We start from the raw sequence: 16,512 nt of genomic DNA, 5'->3' as shown, positions 1-16,512 counted from the left end.
TAATAGACTTCCAATGAGTTTTGAAAAAAAATTCGAATTCCATTCGAAAATCTCAGATGAACCATCGCTGGTCCAATTTGTTTTGTTCTCCATATGTAAAGTTAACGATTTTCAAGGTTGGGAGGAAATGCTACACGATATTTCAAAACTACCCAAATTTGGGTAGAATCCACCCAGATTGGTCAAAACTGAAACTACCCAAAAATTGGTAAACTATGTTGGGAGTGACAAGTTGACAAATGAACAAAGTCGAGATTCGTGTCGATGTTGTCCATTTGTCAACTTGTCACTCCCAACCAATGCTGAGATTTGTCATTATCATTGACAGACTTTCGCGCGATATTGACAAAATTGTTCGTCACATAGTCACTGACAGACTTGATCCTCAAAAAAACCTTCGTCAAAATCTCATTCATTTTTTCGTCAATGACAAAGATTCACGTGGTAACAGAAAGTGTAATATCGTACATTCTGTATCACATTAATGTTATCCAAGCAGTTCAGGGCGTAGATGCTTGTTCACATTAACGGCTCCATGTAATTGTGTTGCTCAAGTCATTTAATTTCGTTAAAAAATTAGTTAATATAAAAATCTACACATGTTCGTCACTGACAGCATTGTCATTGACAATTGACATGGTTTGCCTTAACTGTGACTGTTAGCTGAAATGAGTGACCAAGCAGAATTGTCAATATCACCGTGTATTGTCGAAATTTTGCAGCACTGCTCCCAACCTAGTTTACCCCTTTTTGGGTAGGTTCACTTTGACCGATCTGGGTGGATTCTACCCATATTTGGGTAGTTTTGAAATAGAGTGTATACCAATTTCAACATAAAGCTTTAGTGCGACAATATATTAGCCCGAGAAAGTTCTGAAGAGGATAGATTGATAGCTCCGCTAGAGAACGCCAGTGTGAAAACTGAACAGAAGTTGAAATGGAGCGATGGGCCATTAATGCGACAGTACCAATCAAACGCACACTCCTTTACCTAGCTCATAAATTAACATATGAGGGGACTTGAGGTATTTCCCCATTGTTTTTTTTTCGTTTCAACCCGAACCACAATTTCAAGCAAAACCACAATTTCTTTCATTAGTTTTGAGCTGGTAAAACCTACATTGAAGAGTTCCCCGAACAGGAGGACTCTGCGTTCCGGGTCCTTCTTGGAGATGGGTTGTCCCTCGTCGTGGATCACGGTGCAAAGTTCCAACATCTCCTGGTACACCTGGATGTTGGCCTTCTTCCCCCGGTACTCGGTGAGGCTGCCGGCTTTCGGTCTGCAAACGAAAAATATAACCAATGAAAATTTCGGAAATGTCAACAGGTTGTCAATGTTTTTGTTTTTTTTTTTTTAGTGGTGGTAAGATCAAACGCTCAGTTTTAGGGTGCTGGTTTAGTACATGGGGTTATATTTTATTCGTGTTTGCTAATACTTGTATGGTTACGCTACTAGATAATATAAATTACAAAACACTACACATGTTAAGCTTATGAACGAGCGCGGAAGGGAAGAAAACTCATTCTTTGCTGGTGACTAGGCTTAGTTTGACAGTTCTCATACATAAGAGAAGTGCGACTAAAATACTGTTCAGGTGGTTCTTTTCCCTTTCAAATTGCGCTCACTGTTGCTTTTCCTAACTGGGTAAACTGGGTTAGATAATTTAATTTCTGTTTGTTTTGATTAGTGCGTACATAATGTTATTGATTAATTATTGCCGTAGCAGTGGTTGGAGAAGGATAATGAATGCATTCCGGCAAGGCGTTCACGCGAACATGGCAGAGCGAGGTTACTTGGACGGCGGCGGCTAAAACCTATAGACGATACTGGAGTAGTAGGCCATGGGCGGCGACCACCGCGATGGCAGTTCCTCATCGTTGACCGCCATTGCTGTTGATCGGTTCTTGTAGCCACACTCATGATGAGTTTCGCTGTGATTAGTGAAGCGTTAGAGTGGTTTTGTTTATTAATGCCCAGAATGACGGATGAGCAAGAGAGAATAGAGAGGGAGAGAGAGAGAGAGGTTAATAAGAACAGACACATGCAGTTGTGCTGCCGCGTGGTGTGTGGTTGGTTAGTTGGTCAGTTGGTCAGCCCCAGGCCAGCGCAGTGCGCGTGGCCGTGGGAAAGGTCAGGGTGGCGACACCTACCTGCCGTACTCCTCTTTGCTGATCTGGAGTCTCTGCATTCCGCGGGCGCCTTGCGACTCGGAGAAGGGATTCACTGATTGCGACAGCATATGGCTTTTGGAGACGTTGTTGAATAGGGCAACCTTGGACGACAGTGGCGAATCCTGCAAGGGGGTAAAGGAGATTGAAAATAGATGATTAGTAAGTGGGTTCCATGCTGGATAACTCGAAAAGTAGTGAATAGAGCTGTTCCATCGCAAATGTGATTTGACAGATTTTAACATTTTTAAAGCATCGTACAATGGAGATGAAACAGATCACTAGAAGAAGAAATCTTTACAGCAACGTTCTTTACGACGAATGGAGTCCCGCATAGGATGATCATCTACGTGGTTGAGTAGATTCTGCATGGACAGTGATTCACACTCGCTGACGTCGGAGCGCATCAGTTCGTAACAAGCGACCAATCGACGGACGTTCGGACCATGAGCGACCGGAGGTTCCTGTTCACGAGGCTGAGGCAGAACGGTTGCTGGCTGTGGTGGTGCATGACGGCGGAGTGAACCATTGCGGCAGATGTTTTCCTTCAGGCGCAGTTCCCTTTCGATTTCCTCTCGCAGACGCTGCTCCCGACGGCGTGCACGACGTTCTCGCCGCTCGGCACGCTCTTCCTCCAGTTCGGATTCTTCGGCAGATTCTTCCCGTCGGCGGTCACGTCTCTGGCGACGTTCAACACTACGGCGTCGGGATCGGCGCGGCTCAGACTCTTCAGATTCGTCTTCCTCTTCCTCCTGGGGTTGTTGCTGACGGCGTTGAGATCGGCGCTGCGAAGGGCGGCGCCGTGGACGTGTGGGTTGTTGTTCCTCTTCGCTTTCCTGTTCTTCCTCTTGGGTCTCCTGTCGTCTTTGCTGTCGTCGTTGTGGTCGGGTTTGTCTACGTCTTGCTGGCTGTTGCTGCTGCTGCTCTTCCGGTTCCTCTTCCTCTTCCTCCTGTTCCTGTTGTTGGTTCTGGCGACGTTGGGTTTGTCTTCGGTTTGCCGGACGGCGTCTTGGTTGCTGTTGTGGCTCCTCCTCCTCCTCCTCTTCTTCTTCTTGTCCTTGTTGATTCTGACGTCCCTGTCTCTGCGTCGTACGTCTGCGCTGGCTTCCCTGCTGCCGACGACGAGGTTGTGGCTGCTCCTCCGCTTCGTCTTCTGCTTCAGTTTGTTCCGGCTGCCTTTGCTGTCGTCTTCTTTGTGCTGGGCGTCTTCGTTGCGTTTGTTGTTCCTGTTCTTCCTCCTGCTCCTCTGGTTCCTGCTGGCGTTGCGGTTGTCGACGTCTCGTCGATTGCTGTCTTTGCGGCCTCTGTTCCTGTTCTTCCGGCTCCTCTTCCGCCTCTTCCTGCTGCTGCTGCTGTTGTTGTTGTTGTTGCTGCTGCTGTTGTGGTTGACGCCGTCTAGCAGATTGCATTCGGCTTCTTCTGAGCGTACGCTGTCGTCGTAGTTCCAGAGCAGCCTCCTCCTCTTCCAGTGCCAACTCTTCTTCCTCTTCGTCGGTCAATCCCATTCCCAAACGCAGTGCCATGCTCCGCCGCCGCTCCTTTGCCTCCAGCCGCTTCAACCGCCGTTGCGCCAGTTCCAGGCTGGCATCCAGACAGATGCAGCAACTTCGCATACATTTGCCACACTGCTGCTGTTCCGGATTACCGCGGAACACTCGTGAAACGATTCCACCCATGATTCTTCTGGTAGATCACCTACTACCAAACTCCAACCAACGGACTTGAATCTTCACTATCAGCTGTTCACTTTAGGTAAAACTTTTCAGTTAAGAACTCAATAACTCGATGTTAACGCTAGAACTTCCGACTCGGTACAGACTATCGCTCTCCGGCTGACCGTTGGTTTTATTCACCTATGATAATTAAACTCGGTCAGGTCAGCGCCAACCGGATCGATCGATCGATTGCAGTTCGTTCCACTCGAGTGGAAGTCTTTGCATGCAACACCCCCGTTTCTCAGCTGCTTCTTCCTCGGAAGACCTCTGCTAATGGCAAATGTTTACTGCCAATCAGACAAAATTCCAGAGCCAATTCCTTATTTTGCTTGCAATTCGCACATCATAACAAAACAAATTCTAACCTCAAAACTCAGCCTCATTAGCAAATATGTACCGTTGCGGCAACAAAGTATGCCGCGTAATCGTGAACCGCGCAGCGCAAAAGTGCAAGTAGGCGATGATCGCGAAAACGAAAGTACCTACAACTTGCATCCCACACGAAAAGAGTACATAGGCGTTGCGTGACTTGGATATCGAGCCTCCTCGAGCCTACGCCTACGACGGTGGGAATCTGGCACGATGGCAGAGCGATGATTTCGTGTCAAAAATTTACATAATGATGGCGCTTCGTTTTCAGGCAGAAGCGTGTGACCCCTCGGCTGACAGTTGGCGCTATTGCACAGAGCAGACAGAGGTCTCTTTCTTTGGTATTGTTGCTGTTGTTGTTTTGATTATCAATTGAACGCTTGCAATCGAGTACGAGTACGAAACACGTGGGAGGATTCAATTGTTGAGATTTGCACCAGCTTTGGATTGCCAGTGGAGCCAGGAAAAAAAACAATGACAGGTCACGCTAGTGACAGATGAGTACGGGCGTCAAATTCCACGGCTGACTTGTTTGATTGGTAGCAGTAATTCGAGAAATTGAAGCAGAAAGTAACGGATGGTGACGGCGGCGGTGGCGGAGGATCATTATTCGATCGGTATTAATGCCCTACCATCTGCTCTGCCGCCGGGGGTTAGATAAGAGCGATTGGTCTTGTGTCCCACTGTGAACGAAAAAAAAAGCTCCGAAATTATCTAACCCAGCAGTTGGTCCGACCGTGTTATTGTTCGGAAAAATGCGAGTAATTGCAGGAGAAAGCCTTCACCTCCTTCTGGCTGTTTCTCGCTGTGTATGGAGTGGATTGATGGGCAGATGAATAATTTACCACGTTTTACGACGGCCAAATAATAATTTATAATCTATTCGAACAATCACGTTTTGACGGTTTATACGGCTCATCTTTCTTGCGTTGTATCTACCTTCATCTGAAGAAAGCCGAAACAACGTGCGGCTATCAAATGCTTTGGCAGTTCAAAAGAGCGTAACCAGTCTGCTCTGCGATGGGCGCCCGTTCGGCAAAAGGTTAGTTCACCACTTAGGACCATGCGGTGAAAGGTTAATTCGAGTGGACCAAACACTACCTAACCTACCTGAAGTGACGTTTGCGCAACAACCCACGTGTACAATTACGAATGGGCTTCATCGGCTATATGCAGTTACGACACGCGGTAGGCTTTGGGTGGCGGTTACCAATGGTGACAGAAGTGAAGCGTGGTGAATTTCGGTAGCTGTCAAAATGGATAATCATCTTCCACGTCTCTTTCATATCAAGTGCATATCGCGATAAGTATGGAAAGCGGTTAACTCTCTAAACATGTCGGAACATCTGTTTTTTTTTTTCTGCAGTAGGTACAAAGGTAAACAAACTGCTTTACCGCTGGCGGCGGCACGGCTACCGCTTTGGCGTACCAATTTATTATTGTTGTTGATCATCATCAAATTACCATGCTGGTTGCCTCTGTACGCGTTAACTGTTTGTTGATAGTTTTTTTTCTCGTTCTCTCTGGCTATTTTTCCCGGTTCTCTTCCCGATTTGGACCTACACTGACTGACTCATCTTCATGAAGCAGATGCTATCGAGGTGACCGACATCGGACGGAAGCTGTGATCTTTCCGGTGCGATAAGTGGTGCTAATTTGGCAGGTAAGTCTTGGTTTAAGTATAGTTAAATTATTTGAAGTGCCGTTTTTTTGTGGAACAAATCCACCCAGGACGGTTTTGTTGCTAGTTGCAAGGCGAGTTGCAGTAGCGTTCGAAAGTTTAAAATTTATAAATCCAAATGAACGAAAGGACTTCACTTTTTTGAGCACAATGATACTTGTTTCGAACCCATACACTTTCGTCTTGATTTTTTAAATCAAGCTTTAAAGCAAAACAATAATTTCACTGTTTGAAACTAAACTAACAAACTGACAGTTCGGTCCCATAAAAAGGTCCACCGAGGGGCGCTTAAATGGTGTTTTTTTTTGCTAATTTAATCGCACTTATTTAAAATAGTTTCAGTGCACCAAAATTGATGAAAGTTTGGATTTCGATTCCATTGTTAATGCAGATTACAAATATGCATTTACCATATTTTTCCCAGAATTACTTTACTTTTCTAAACAAATTTGTGCCAGTTGTCATTTCGACCAGAAGTGACGTTTTAGCGCTACAATTTATTGCAAAATTAACAGATCCAAAATAGCCAATTTTTTGGAAACTGGTCAGGTATCACTTAGAGCTACACGTAACGAAAAATGCTAGGGTACCTCTCTCTAAATGTTGCGCTAAGCCCCAAAAAGCCGATAAAGGTCCAGCTGGTTTGGGACGCGGTGGCATGTCGCGGTGGAATATCGCTCAGCTCTATGTTAGTCCAGGGCAGAACTAGTCGGCTGTTGAAATCTCGGCAAAAATAGTGTGTGTGCGATTTAAAACTGGCTGACTTCTTGACTAGCCTAATGGTCCCAAGTACATCTGTAAGCGTACCCCATTTGATTCGAAAATCTAGTACTACACTATGTTTGTTTTGATTCGCTATGAAAGTTTGATAGATATAATGAGAGGCTCGTGGATTTTCCTATGTTTCGAGGGGTGCATCGATTAGCTTGGGACCGAAGAGAGTTCCTGAGCTGAGCACGTTTCTTCGTGACCTTCTGGTCTTAGAGTTACCTCTATGGTTGTACCACCAGCTTAAGATCCGTCCACGAACGATAAGTCAGCGCAGATGTTTCTATTTCAGCCGAATGCAGCCGAAGTCCTCGAGTGAGTTACGTCATTTCGGATCAACTGGCTCGTCGTGTTCTGCCCAATCATCGGAATCTGACCCTTTTTTAATCTGAACTCTTTTTGACGTAGACTACGTCTTACGGGAGACATAGGGGGAAAATCAAAAATCTAAAATTGTGACCGTCACGAAAAGGTGTTAGGTTTTGAACGCTTATAACTTTGTCATTTATAGATGAAAATAAAATTCAAATACACCAACCGATAGGAAATAACTCCATGAATCTATTGAAATAAATACTTTTTCAATTTTCTATAGAAAAACTTTTGAAAAAATTACAAATAAAAAGTGATAGTTTTATAACTGTTTCCACGAAAAAAAAATCCCAACCCTCTACTCGATATTTTGAGCTGATTTTACATTTGAGAATGAATGACAGGGAGAGAAAATTAAAGGGAGTTTTATAAAGAAGTCTTAGGGATTAAAAGTCAAGTCACTTGTGTGAGTCAGGCATGGAAAATCATTTGCATTCATTTACATTCATTTGCCCCTAACTTTTTTCATCAACAGAATTCCGCAAAATGGTGTATAGAGCTTTTGTAGTTTTTGTTATTAGCTACAACTTTTATTAACAACCCAAATCCGTATCTCTTATGTATGATGAACCAGAGCGAACAGAAGCCACTACTGTTTTTCAGTGAATGTATTTTACATTCACTGAAAAACAGTAACAAGTTCTGCCCGCTCTAATTCGTGATGCATAAGAGATACAGATTTGAGCTATGGGCAAAAGTTGTAGCTAATAACAAAACTTACTAAAGCACTGTACATCATTTTGCGGAATGCTGTTGATGAAAAAAGTTAGAGGCAAATGAATGTAAATCATTGCATGAAATGAATGTAAATGAATTCACATTCAGAGTAGAATTCTTAAGTAGCTCTGTGGAAAACTACAAGTCGATGGTGAAGAGGATCCCACGGTTCGGGAAAAAGGCCAAGGGGATCGAAGTTTGAGACTACAATTCCATAGGAATTCTGGGAATAATTTTAAGGGCATTCCAAGGACATCACGAAACGAATTTCTGGAGAATTTTCAGGAAATTTCTAGGTAAAATTTCAAGACAATTCTGAGGTGATTTTCAAACAGAATTCAGCTGAATTTTAAATGGAACTATGGAAGAAAAATCTAAGGTTGACACGAGGGGGGCGACACATCAAATCTCAATTCTAGATGCTCAAAAAATCTCACACTAGCCAATAAATCTTTGAAAAATCTTCTTTCATTTCTCACATCTACTTGCATCGTGCATCATCTTTTTGCAGGAAATCTTCAAAATCGTGATAAATCTTCTTTCTATCTACTCAGCGTACGCGCAGCTAGCCACAGCAAAACACAATATTTCCTGCATCGTAGATAGAGTCGTCCCCCTCGGGTTGACATACTTTTTCCATCGATCTGTAGAGAATTTCTAGACTAGAGCTGCACCAAATAGTGCTATTAGGCCTGGTATTCGGTGTTTACATGTGAAATTTTGCTGTTATTCGGCCATTTTCTTACAAATGAGTGGTAGACAAAACGATTGAGTGAAATGTTGTTCGCTCAAAGCCTGATATTCGGCCGAATACTATGGCGGCCGAATATTCGTTGCAGCACTATTCCAGACTGTTATAAATACACTCCCAAAGAGAATCTAAAAACTTATTTTAGAAAAATTCTGAAATTACCTCTGGGAAGGGAATTTATTCCAAAGGGGAATCCATCGTAATTAAGGAAGGGATATTTTGCGAAAGCTAAAAAATAGCACACACCGAAATGGGTGCACATGGGTATCTCGCGATCTGAAAATTTTCGCTTGAAATCCCTCCAATCAATTCTCGGTTCATCTTGTAGCTGCGGATTGAGTAAACATGTTTCACTTAATATTGCTTTTTTAATTATTCGGTACCTTTTGTCAACACTTTTTCTTCTTCTTCTTCTTCGCATTTCAAGCTTATTGCATATCGCATATTAGCTTATTGCGTGCTCTCAACTTAGTGTTGTTCTAGATGCACTTCCACACTTATTAATTGAGAGCTTTCGATGCCTGCACCATTTTTGCATTGGTATAATTGTGTGGCAAGTCAAATCATACTTCTATGCCCAGGGAAGTCGAGAAATTTTCCAACCCGAAAAATTCCTAGACCGGACCGGGAATTGAACCCAGCCACCTCCAGCATGGTCTTGCTTTGCAAGACTGAGCTAAGGGAGACCCTTGTCAACAAATATCCATTATTTTCCATAAGAAAACGGGGTGTTTCTGTGGTGGAAAAAAGGGTTTTCCCTATCACAGATTACAGATTTCTGTACCAGGCACTGAAATTATCCGACGGTACCTCTATTTATGCTTTTAGATTAGCATTGTAAGTCCATCCTACTTGGAGAATTATGCTATGGAACGGCTTGCTATATTGTGCCTCAATTATAATATTCCGAATTTTTTGCTGATGGAGGTGGGGCATAGCAAGCCGTTCCATAGCAAAATTCTTCATGTAGGAGGGACTTACAATGCTAATCTGAAAGCATGAAAGCATTCAGAGGTAATGCGTCACCATTGGGACTGGTTGGAGAAGGTTCTTCAACTCGAGGTAGCAAATTCAAATTAATTTTTAACAAGCCTCTGGAAATGGATACGTTCGACGCTTTACTACGATGCTTACTATCAAAACATTTAACAGGTGGAGATCCTGTATACGAGCTTTTGAATAACTGAATCCCCCTAATTTTCAATTGATATTATACTAAACACATACTTATTCGAAACCAAACGTTTGATTTGAGAAAAATCACAGTATTCTATATATAAGAGAGGAAGGGGCATATTTCCTCAATAAACAGATACGATATTCTAAATATATTTTGCATGATACTAAAAAACACGCGGTAAAGTACATAATGATGATGCATGATATTTTTTTATTAGGGTTGTCCTGGAGAACGAAGGGGGGCTTAGATCACCGCGTAAGTTCGTTATACCCAAGGGGTAAGTCACTCAGCACATTTTGCCGAAATTAGATCCGGCACAGCTTGGGTACATCCGTCGGCACACCTTCGGCACAATCTCGTATGCATTGTATTGTTGTAAATAAAACGGGAGCACACAAATGCTGGACAACTGTCCATGAAGTTGTTCACAAAATTGCGTGCTGTTTGACTGACTGATTAACTCAGACCAGCAATTCACTTATAAATCTACTTATCAAATGTAGGTTCTAGAGTGGGATCAAGAGAAAAAGGCAGGTAATTGGACCCCATTAATACCCTTAATTCAAATAATTCCGTAAATCACTGTCTGGTAGCTATTGGACCGTTGCTTTCACATCACGAAAGGCTAGGTTTCTGGTCTGCCTTTGAGGGCATTATAAAACCCTAAAACACAGGACTTTTATTACCCTATGAATACAAAACACCGAAATTTGGTATACCCGCGACTTCTCGCGTCATCTTCAATCCGGTTTATCTTTGCGATTTCAAACCAAAACATTCAAGGTGTCAGAAATACCGGGTTGCCGGGATGGATATTTTACAAACAATCGCAGCTTGCTCTATGACCGGCACAATCGGTACACTTGCGGCACACTGACAAAAAAGATGACCCAATACTGGTGTGCGTAGTGACCTACTCCTTGGTTATAGCCCTTCTTCCCCTACTTCGCTGACATAAACCAAAATGTTGTTCAATAATAAAAGTACCGTCTTCTGATAAGAAAAAAAAAACCCCTCTGGTGGGTTGCGTTATTATAAAACTTTCACTCTATTGATGGAGCTACTGGAAAAAATAGACATATTTTATTGGAATTGTTTTATCTCGCAACATTCATGGCGGAGTGGTTCACTTGTTTTAGAGAAATATTTTTTATCTAATAATTTCCATGAAAAACCATCCAGAAATTAAAAAAAACTAAAGTGGAGAAGTTGTTTGTATATCGTCATATGTTCGTATTTTAATATTCATATCTGATTGCAATTTAGGAACCAAATGTAATAGACTATGCATTCTCATTTAGGGGAATTTACGTATTCTCGTCAATCTAAGCAGCGTCCGCACTTCTATTAGCATTTTGTCAGCGTTACGCACATATATCACGTATCTGTTTGTTAACATTCATCTGCTGCTTGCTTCTCTATCCATTCCAATCGACAGAATTTTTCAAACCGGTTTGAAAGCGATTTTACAACGCTCCAAACTTCTCAGGTGAGTGTGACTATTGTCGGCAGCCTCTTTTTCTTCGGCAACCTTCCCATTAGAACTGCGTGTTAACCAGCTGTTCTATTATCGGCAACTCGAAATCAGCCCCATTTTGTAGTGCGTATACTTCATTTGAAGAAAAATCTGGCATAATAGGATTGCTCGGTCGTACAAATATAATCAGATTGAAGCTGAAAGACTAAAGAATCGTTTGAATACATTCAGGGAAGTGTGTTGATGGGAAAACATAGTGAAACTATCGTTTAAATTTTGGTTGCCGAAAACAGTCAAGGGGTGCCGAAGCCAACATTTACCCTATATGAAGTCCACAATTTGACCAAGTTTTACTAAGTATGAAATCTAAAATATGTACATATTTTAAATCAATATCAAGAAAAATGCACTAGAAGTGCACTAAACAGCTTAACCCAGTCTACGTCAACCATGCGGTCGTGTCTTGTAGACAACCTCACCAATTTTTAGTTTCAACCCCGCTAATCTGCACGCCGGGCAAACTAATAATTGCTCAAACGTCATTTAGCACATGGAATGGAGTAAACTGAAATGGAACGCTCCGAAACGGAACGCAGAATATCAACAAAACAGCGACAAGATCAGATGTACAGAAAGAGTATGCTTGGGTTTGTTTTGGAATACGACAAAAAGTGTTTTCATGTTCACCTGCTTCAGAAAAGTGTTTCTTAGATTTTAATATGAACACTCAACAACGAATATTGGTTCCATAATAGCACTGCCGAACAGCAGGAGCTAGATTGTAGACAAACACACACGCAATATCAGATAATCGCGCTATGATTTTGTCGTATTAGCGAGGCCATACTGTAATGTGCCAAAACGGGACGTACAAAAGACTCATAATTGTTGTTTCCAGCTGCAAAACCTGAGCAAATTATGAACCATTAACCATCTCACTTGGGGCAAAACCCGCTGCTGAATAAAAACCACAATCACCATCGATGTTATAACAGCAATTGCGAAACATTAAGATTAAGGATTTTAACAAAAAAACCAAGCATAATTGAATTGATTTTGCCTGTCGATGGATGTATTTATCGTCCATCAGTAAGTCATACCAGCTGCCCATTATTCATTTTGCATTATGCGTCGAAGAAGCGCACTTAGTCTTGGCGCTGTACGCTCGACTGAAACTTCACCTACTTTTCGCACTCGAAACAGTGCTCAAACAATGCAAAAAATAAACCCACCAACCGCAGGCAGCCGATGCCGCTGGTTAGGTCATCCAAAAAGTTGCTTCTTTGCGGTGAGCTAAAAAAGCTGCATTAACCGAGTGACCTTTCGCAAGTTTTGCTCTACGGCAGCATCTTGCGAATATCAATCAAAGTCACCCGCTGGAACTGTCAAAAGTTCCCTAACTTTGCGACGTCAAAGTTCAAGTTCGATAGATACGCCATGTGCACGCTGCTCTTTCGCCGCCGATCATGGCACACTTGTTCTCGAAATTGGCTGTTACTGAGTGGAAAACGGCTTACTGCGCTCTTGCTCGCCACGTACCGCCACCGCCGAACGGGGTTCTAAATATAGTCCGCGTCCGACTCATACACCCGCTTTGGAATGTGTGATGTTTTGATAGGATGCCAAGCTTCTGCGCACACGTCCACCACCAGCACCGTCGTCATTGATCAGGAACACCTAGCGTGATCCTAAATGGCACCCGGATGGTAATGTTGCACCACCATGCGGAACTGTCTCAGATGCTTGCCGGGGGCAGACAGGGTTAAAATGCGCCACCATTGGCAGATGAGCGCCCTTTCGAGTTTCAGTGCATTAGCAGCGCAACAGATGTCGCTAGTAATGGTACTACTCCGAGACTGAATAAAATTTTTCGTCAATTTCCTCATTTTCAGGCAGATTTTTTAGGTTTTCCACAGGAAACCATCAGACAAATTTTACTCATCGCTGAGTTCCTGCACTTTTGGCGATTATGAGTGAACTAAACTCAAATTTGGGTCGTTCTCATTCGCCGTGCATCTAACTTTTTGCCCATAGGAAAGTGGCGCCATGCTGTCGGTAGTGGTGATATTAAAACTGTCACCTCACATTAATCCATTTGATAGGCAGATTTTCCGAAACGCCCTTGGGTAGGTTAAAGGGCGTTTCGCCCCCACCCCCACTTAGCCGCCGCAACGACGCGAAACTGATTTACTAGCGTGGGGCGTCAATGTTGCGTCCTTGTTCAATGCCGGGCACACAATTTATTAGAACAGCTGCACCACGAACAACGTGCACTGCAATTTGGGTTTATTGCTCTCCCTATATCTCTCTCTCTATCTAGCTATCTGCTGTGTATTTTACACCCAAGAGGATTCGCGTTATGCAAGTCGCCGAAAAATCGCTGCCCCCATGATGCAACTCTGGCAATCGAAACGCGATGAAAAGCGATCAACCTTGGAGCGAGTCGAATTTTTTCCTCTTACTAATCTCGTTAACACCAACTACAGTAATTAATTCCACGATAAACCGGGCGGCGGTGTGGCGCCTCCGCAGCTCGCAGTGCACTTTTTCGCTCCTTCGCGCGCGTTCGTGCCTTCTTCTCGGTGTGTATGTTTGTAGGTTTTTCGATCGCACCTTTCTTCTGGGTGCAAACATTTTACGCAACAGTTTGGCACGACGAAGTAAGCCATGATGCCGATCGACACCCCCGACCGTGTGAAGAATTCCCCCGCATGCATTCGCGCCGCGTCGTAGCAGGCCTGTGGAGTGCGATGGCTTGGGGTCAGCAGCGAAAGAATTTGCGCAAGATTGAGCGCCCCTCTATTTCTTTTTCTTTTTTGCATGCCAACACGAAAAAAGAAACTCGGTCACTCTCTTATTGACATTTAATTTTTCGCGCTGTTCGCGCAATTTTGACGGTTACACAAAGCATTGCCTAATTAGGGCACCCCGTGCACATTTGGGCCGAAGTTTTGCCATTCATCTTCCTAGCTAATTGGACACGTATGCGAACACTTGCTCCGAGCGCTAACCTGTTGTAGATCCTGATCCTGAGGCATGTTCGGACCAATTATGGTTCGCTACAAGTCCTAATTTGATCACCGACAAATACTAAACAAACTTCCGCGCGCACTGCTCTGTCAACGGAGAAGGTTAACAAGGTACTGATCGAGAAAGGGACCGTTGAGCGTGATTTTCACGAACTGGCAGGGGGGAAACAGACCAGCGTCCTTCACCATCTGTTCGACGGGGGGGTAGAGGGTTGCGGTATTGCGACGTTTCAGTTGTTGATATTGTTGTTGTTGTTGCCATATAGCATTCGTTTGGTCGTGACACGACCGACGGCTGGCTTTGTTCGGGTGTAAAGTTGTCGTTACAGGAAAACGTGCTCCGTCACCACTGTAGCTCGATAGTCGCACACTTACTCATGGAAATTAATTTGAGGAGGAAGCGTTGGAGTCGGGGTTGACTAAGTTGTTATGTTTTTTCTTTTGCATTGAGGCGTTATCGTGAAAAGGATTAAATGCACGAACCTTCAACAGCAATAGGGTGGGTCTATGAGGATGGTGGAGTAGGGTGGCTCATAATATCGATTTTCCTCCACCAAGCTCAATCGGCTTCAAATAAGGTCCTGATCGTCCTCCCATAATCTGAAATTTCTCATAAGCACAGATGGCAAAGTAACGAAGTCCGATTCCCATGTAAAATATTTGAAACGCAGAAATGTAATTTCACCTCTGGACGATTGAATTTAAGAATGGGACTGATATGCCATTACTTTGCTTGATGGGACAAATTGACATTCACATTTTTCATGATCAAATAGCGTTGTTATCTCAAAATTGATGTAAATCCAAATGGGACTGATATGCGATTATAGGCAGTTAACGTCATTAACAACCTTGCCTATCATTTAAAGTTTTCCAGTGTTGCGAAATCGCTTATGAAATTGGAACTCCCTGTTTGCTGCACTGCAACAAGCGTCGAGTTCCAGTTCCGTGGTTACATGATTTGTGAGAGCTGATGTTTGTGCTCCTTCAAACTTCGAGGTGGTAATGGGATAAATCAGAAATAAGGTTTATACAGCGATTCACCTTTCGCAATTTAGAGAACTGATTTGATTGGTTGAGTTGCATTCCATTCAGTGGAGTGCTTTCGCCTAGTGAACAGGAAAGGTACTTGAAATCCACAATTTGCTCCAAGTTATCTCTACATCTCTGAAGTTTTCTTGACTTCCCTGAAGTTCCCAGAACTTCTTAGAAGTTTCTGCAGTTTGCCTGAAGCAAAAAGAACCGCCTTGATTTTCTTTAAGCTCCCCTGAAGGTTCCAAAATATTCCAGAATTTTTGGAACTTCCCTCATGTTCTCGCAGTTTCCTTGCAATTATCAACATTTCCTTTAATTCCTCAAACTTCTTCAAAGTTCCGACGATTTTTGTGAAGTTAGTGGGACTGCTTTGAAGATCTCTAATCTTTCTTGAAGTTCCTTGAAGTTCTCACTAATCTGGAATTGACCTAAAGATCTCTAAACCTACCTGAAGTTCGCTGAACTTTCGTGAAGTTCTTCATCTTCAAACATCAATCAAACAAATTATACAACAAAATAACCATCTGACCAAATCAACTAATTCACCGAACGAACTTTACCAATTAGCACACCGACTGATTGACTGATCGACCAACAAGAAAACCATCCGTTAATTAATGGGCCAGTTTGTCGGTAGGTCGATTTCGACAGTTGATTGGTCAATTGGTCGATCAACTGGTTGGTTCATCAGTTGATTGGGTCGGTTGGTTAATGTAGAAGTCATTCAGTCAAATTTGTTGGCTGGTCGGTCAGTCAGTCAGTTGGCCGGTTTGTCGACTGGTTAATCGACAGTCATTCAAAGAACTGGTCGATCAATTGGTTGGTTGATCAGTAAGTTGGCGGTAGTTGGTCGGTTGGGTAATAGATCGGACATTACCTGGTTGGTCGGTTGGTCAGTTGGTTGGATCTCCAGTCGATGTGTTAATTGGTTGATCAGTCAAATTTGTTCGTTGGTCGGTCAGTCAGTTGGCTGGTTGGCCAGTAGGTTGGATTTTCAGTCGATTTGTTAATTGGTTGATCAGTCAAATTCGTTCATTGGTCTGTCAGTCAGTTGGCGGTGGTTGGTCGTTTGGCTAATATATCGGACATTTAGACGCCTGTTTGGTCGATTGTTTAGATTTCCAGTCGATGTGTTAGTTGTTATCAGTTAAATTTGTTCGTTGGTCGGTCAGTCAGTTGGCTGGTTGATTGGTTGGTTGGATTGTCAGTCGATATGTTAATTGGTTGGTCAGTTGGTTTGGGTTTCAAT

The 16,512-nt window shown here is 43.1% G+C and overlaps 2 protein-coding genes across 3 annotated transcripts in view; both read right to left on the bottom strand.

Annotated features, from left to right (window-relative positions):
- The window catches only part of LOC135710109 (actin-binding Rho-activating protein), a 42,556-nt gene that overhangs the window by 10,187 nt on the left and 15,857 nt on the right, over positions 1 to 16,512 (bottom strand). Inside the window, exons 1-3 of one of the 2 annotated variants that reach the window (XM_065232596.1) lie at positions 14,211 to 14,351; positions 2,152 to 2,294; positions 1,121 to 1,280 (exon numbers count right to left, since the gene is read on the bottom strand). In XM_065232596.1, the coding sequence (XP_065088668.1) occupies positions 1,121 to 1,280; positions 2,152 to 2,294; positions 14,211 to 14,237 (330 nt within the window). In that variant the 5' untranslated portion in view covers positions 14,238 to 14,351. Of the gene's footprint in view, positions 1 to 1,120; positions 1,281 to 2,151; positions 2,295 to 14,210; positions 14,352 to 16,512 lie in introns of those variants that run through there. The other variant, XM_065232595.1, reaches the window with a different exon arrangement.
- Positions 2,310 to 6,187, bottom strand: LOC135710096 (trichohyalin-like). Its single transcript, XM_065232573.1, has one exon. It carries the CDS (start codon positions 3,843 to 3,845, stop codon positions 2,451 to 2,453), a length of 1,395 nt encoding a protein of 464 aa, XP_065088645.1. The 5' UTR covers positions 3,846 to 6,187; the 3' UTR covers positions 2,310 to 2,450.

The sequence above is a fragment of the Ochlerotatus camptorhynchus genome, unplaced genomic scaffold (assembly GCF_037179485.1).
Source record: "Ochlerotatus camptorhynchus isolate MF236.1 unplaced genomic scaffold, CSIRO-AGI_Acam_v1.1 ptg000370l, whole genome shotgun sequence".
NCBI classification, from domain to species: Eukaryota; Metazoa; Arthropoda; class Insecta; order Diptera; family Culicidae; genus Ochlerotatus; species Ochlerotatus camptorhynchus.
This window is presented reverse-complemented; position numbering and strand designations above follow the sequence as displayed.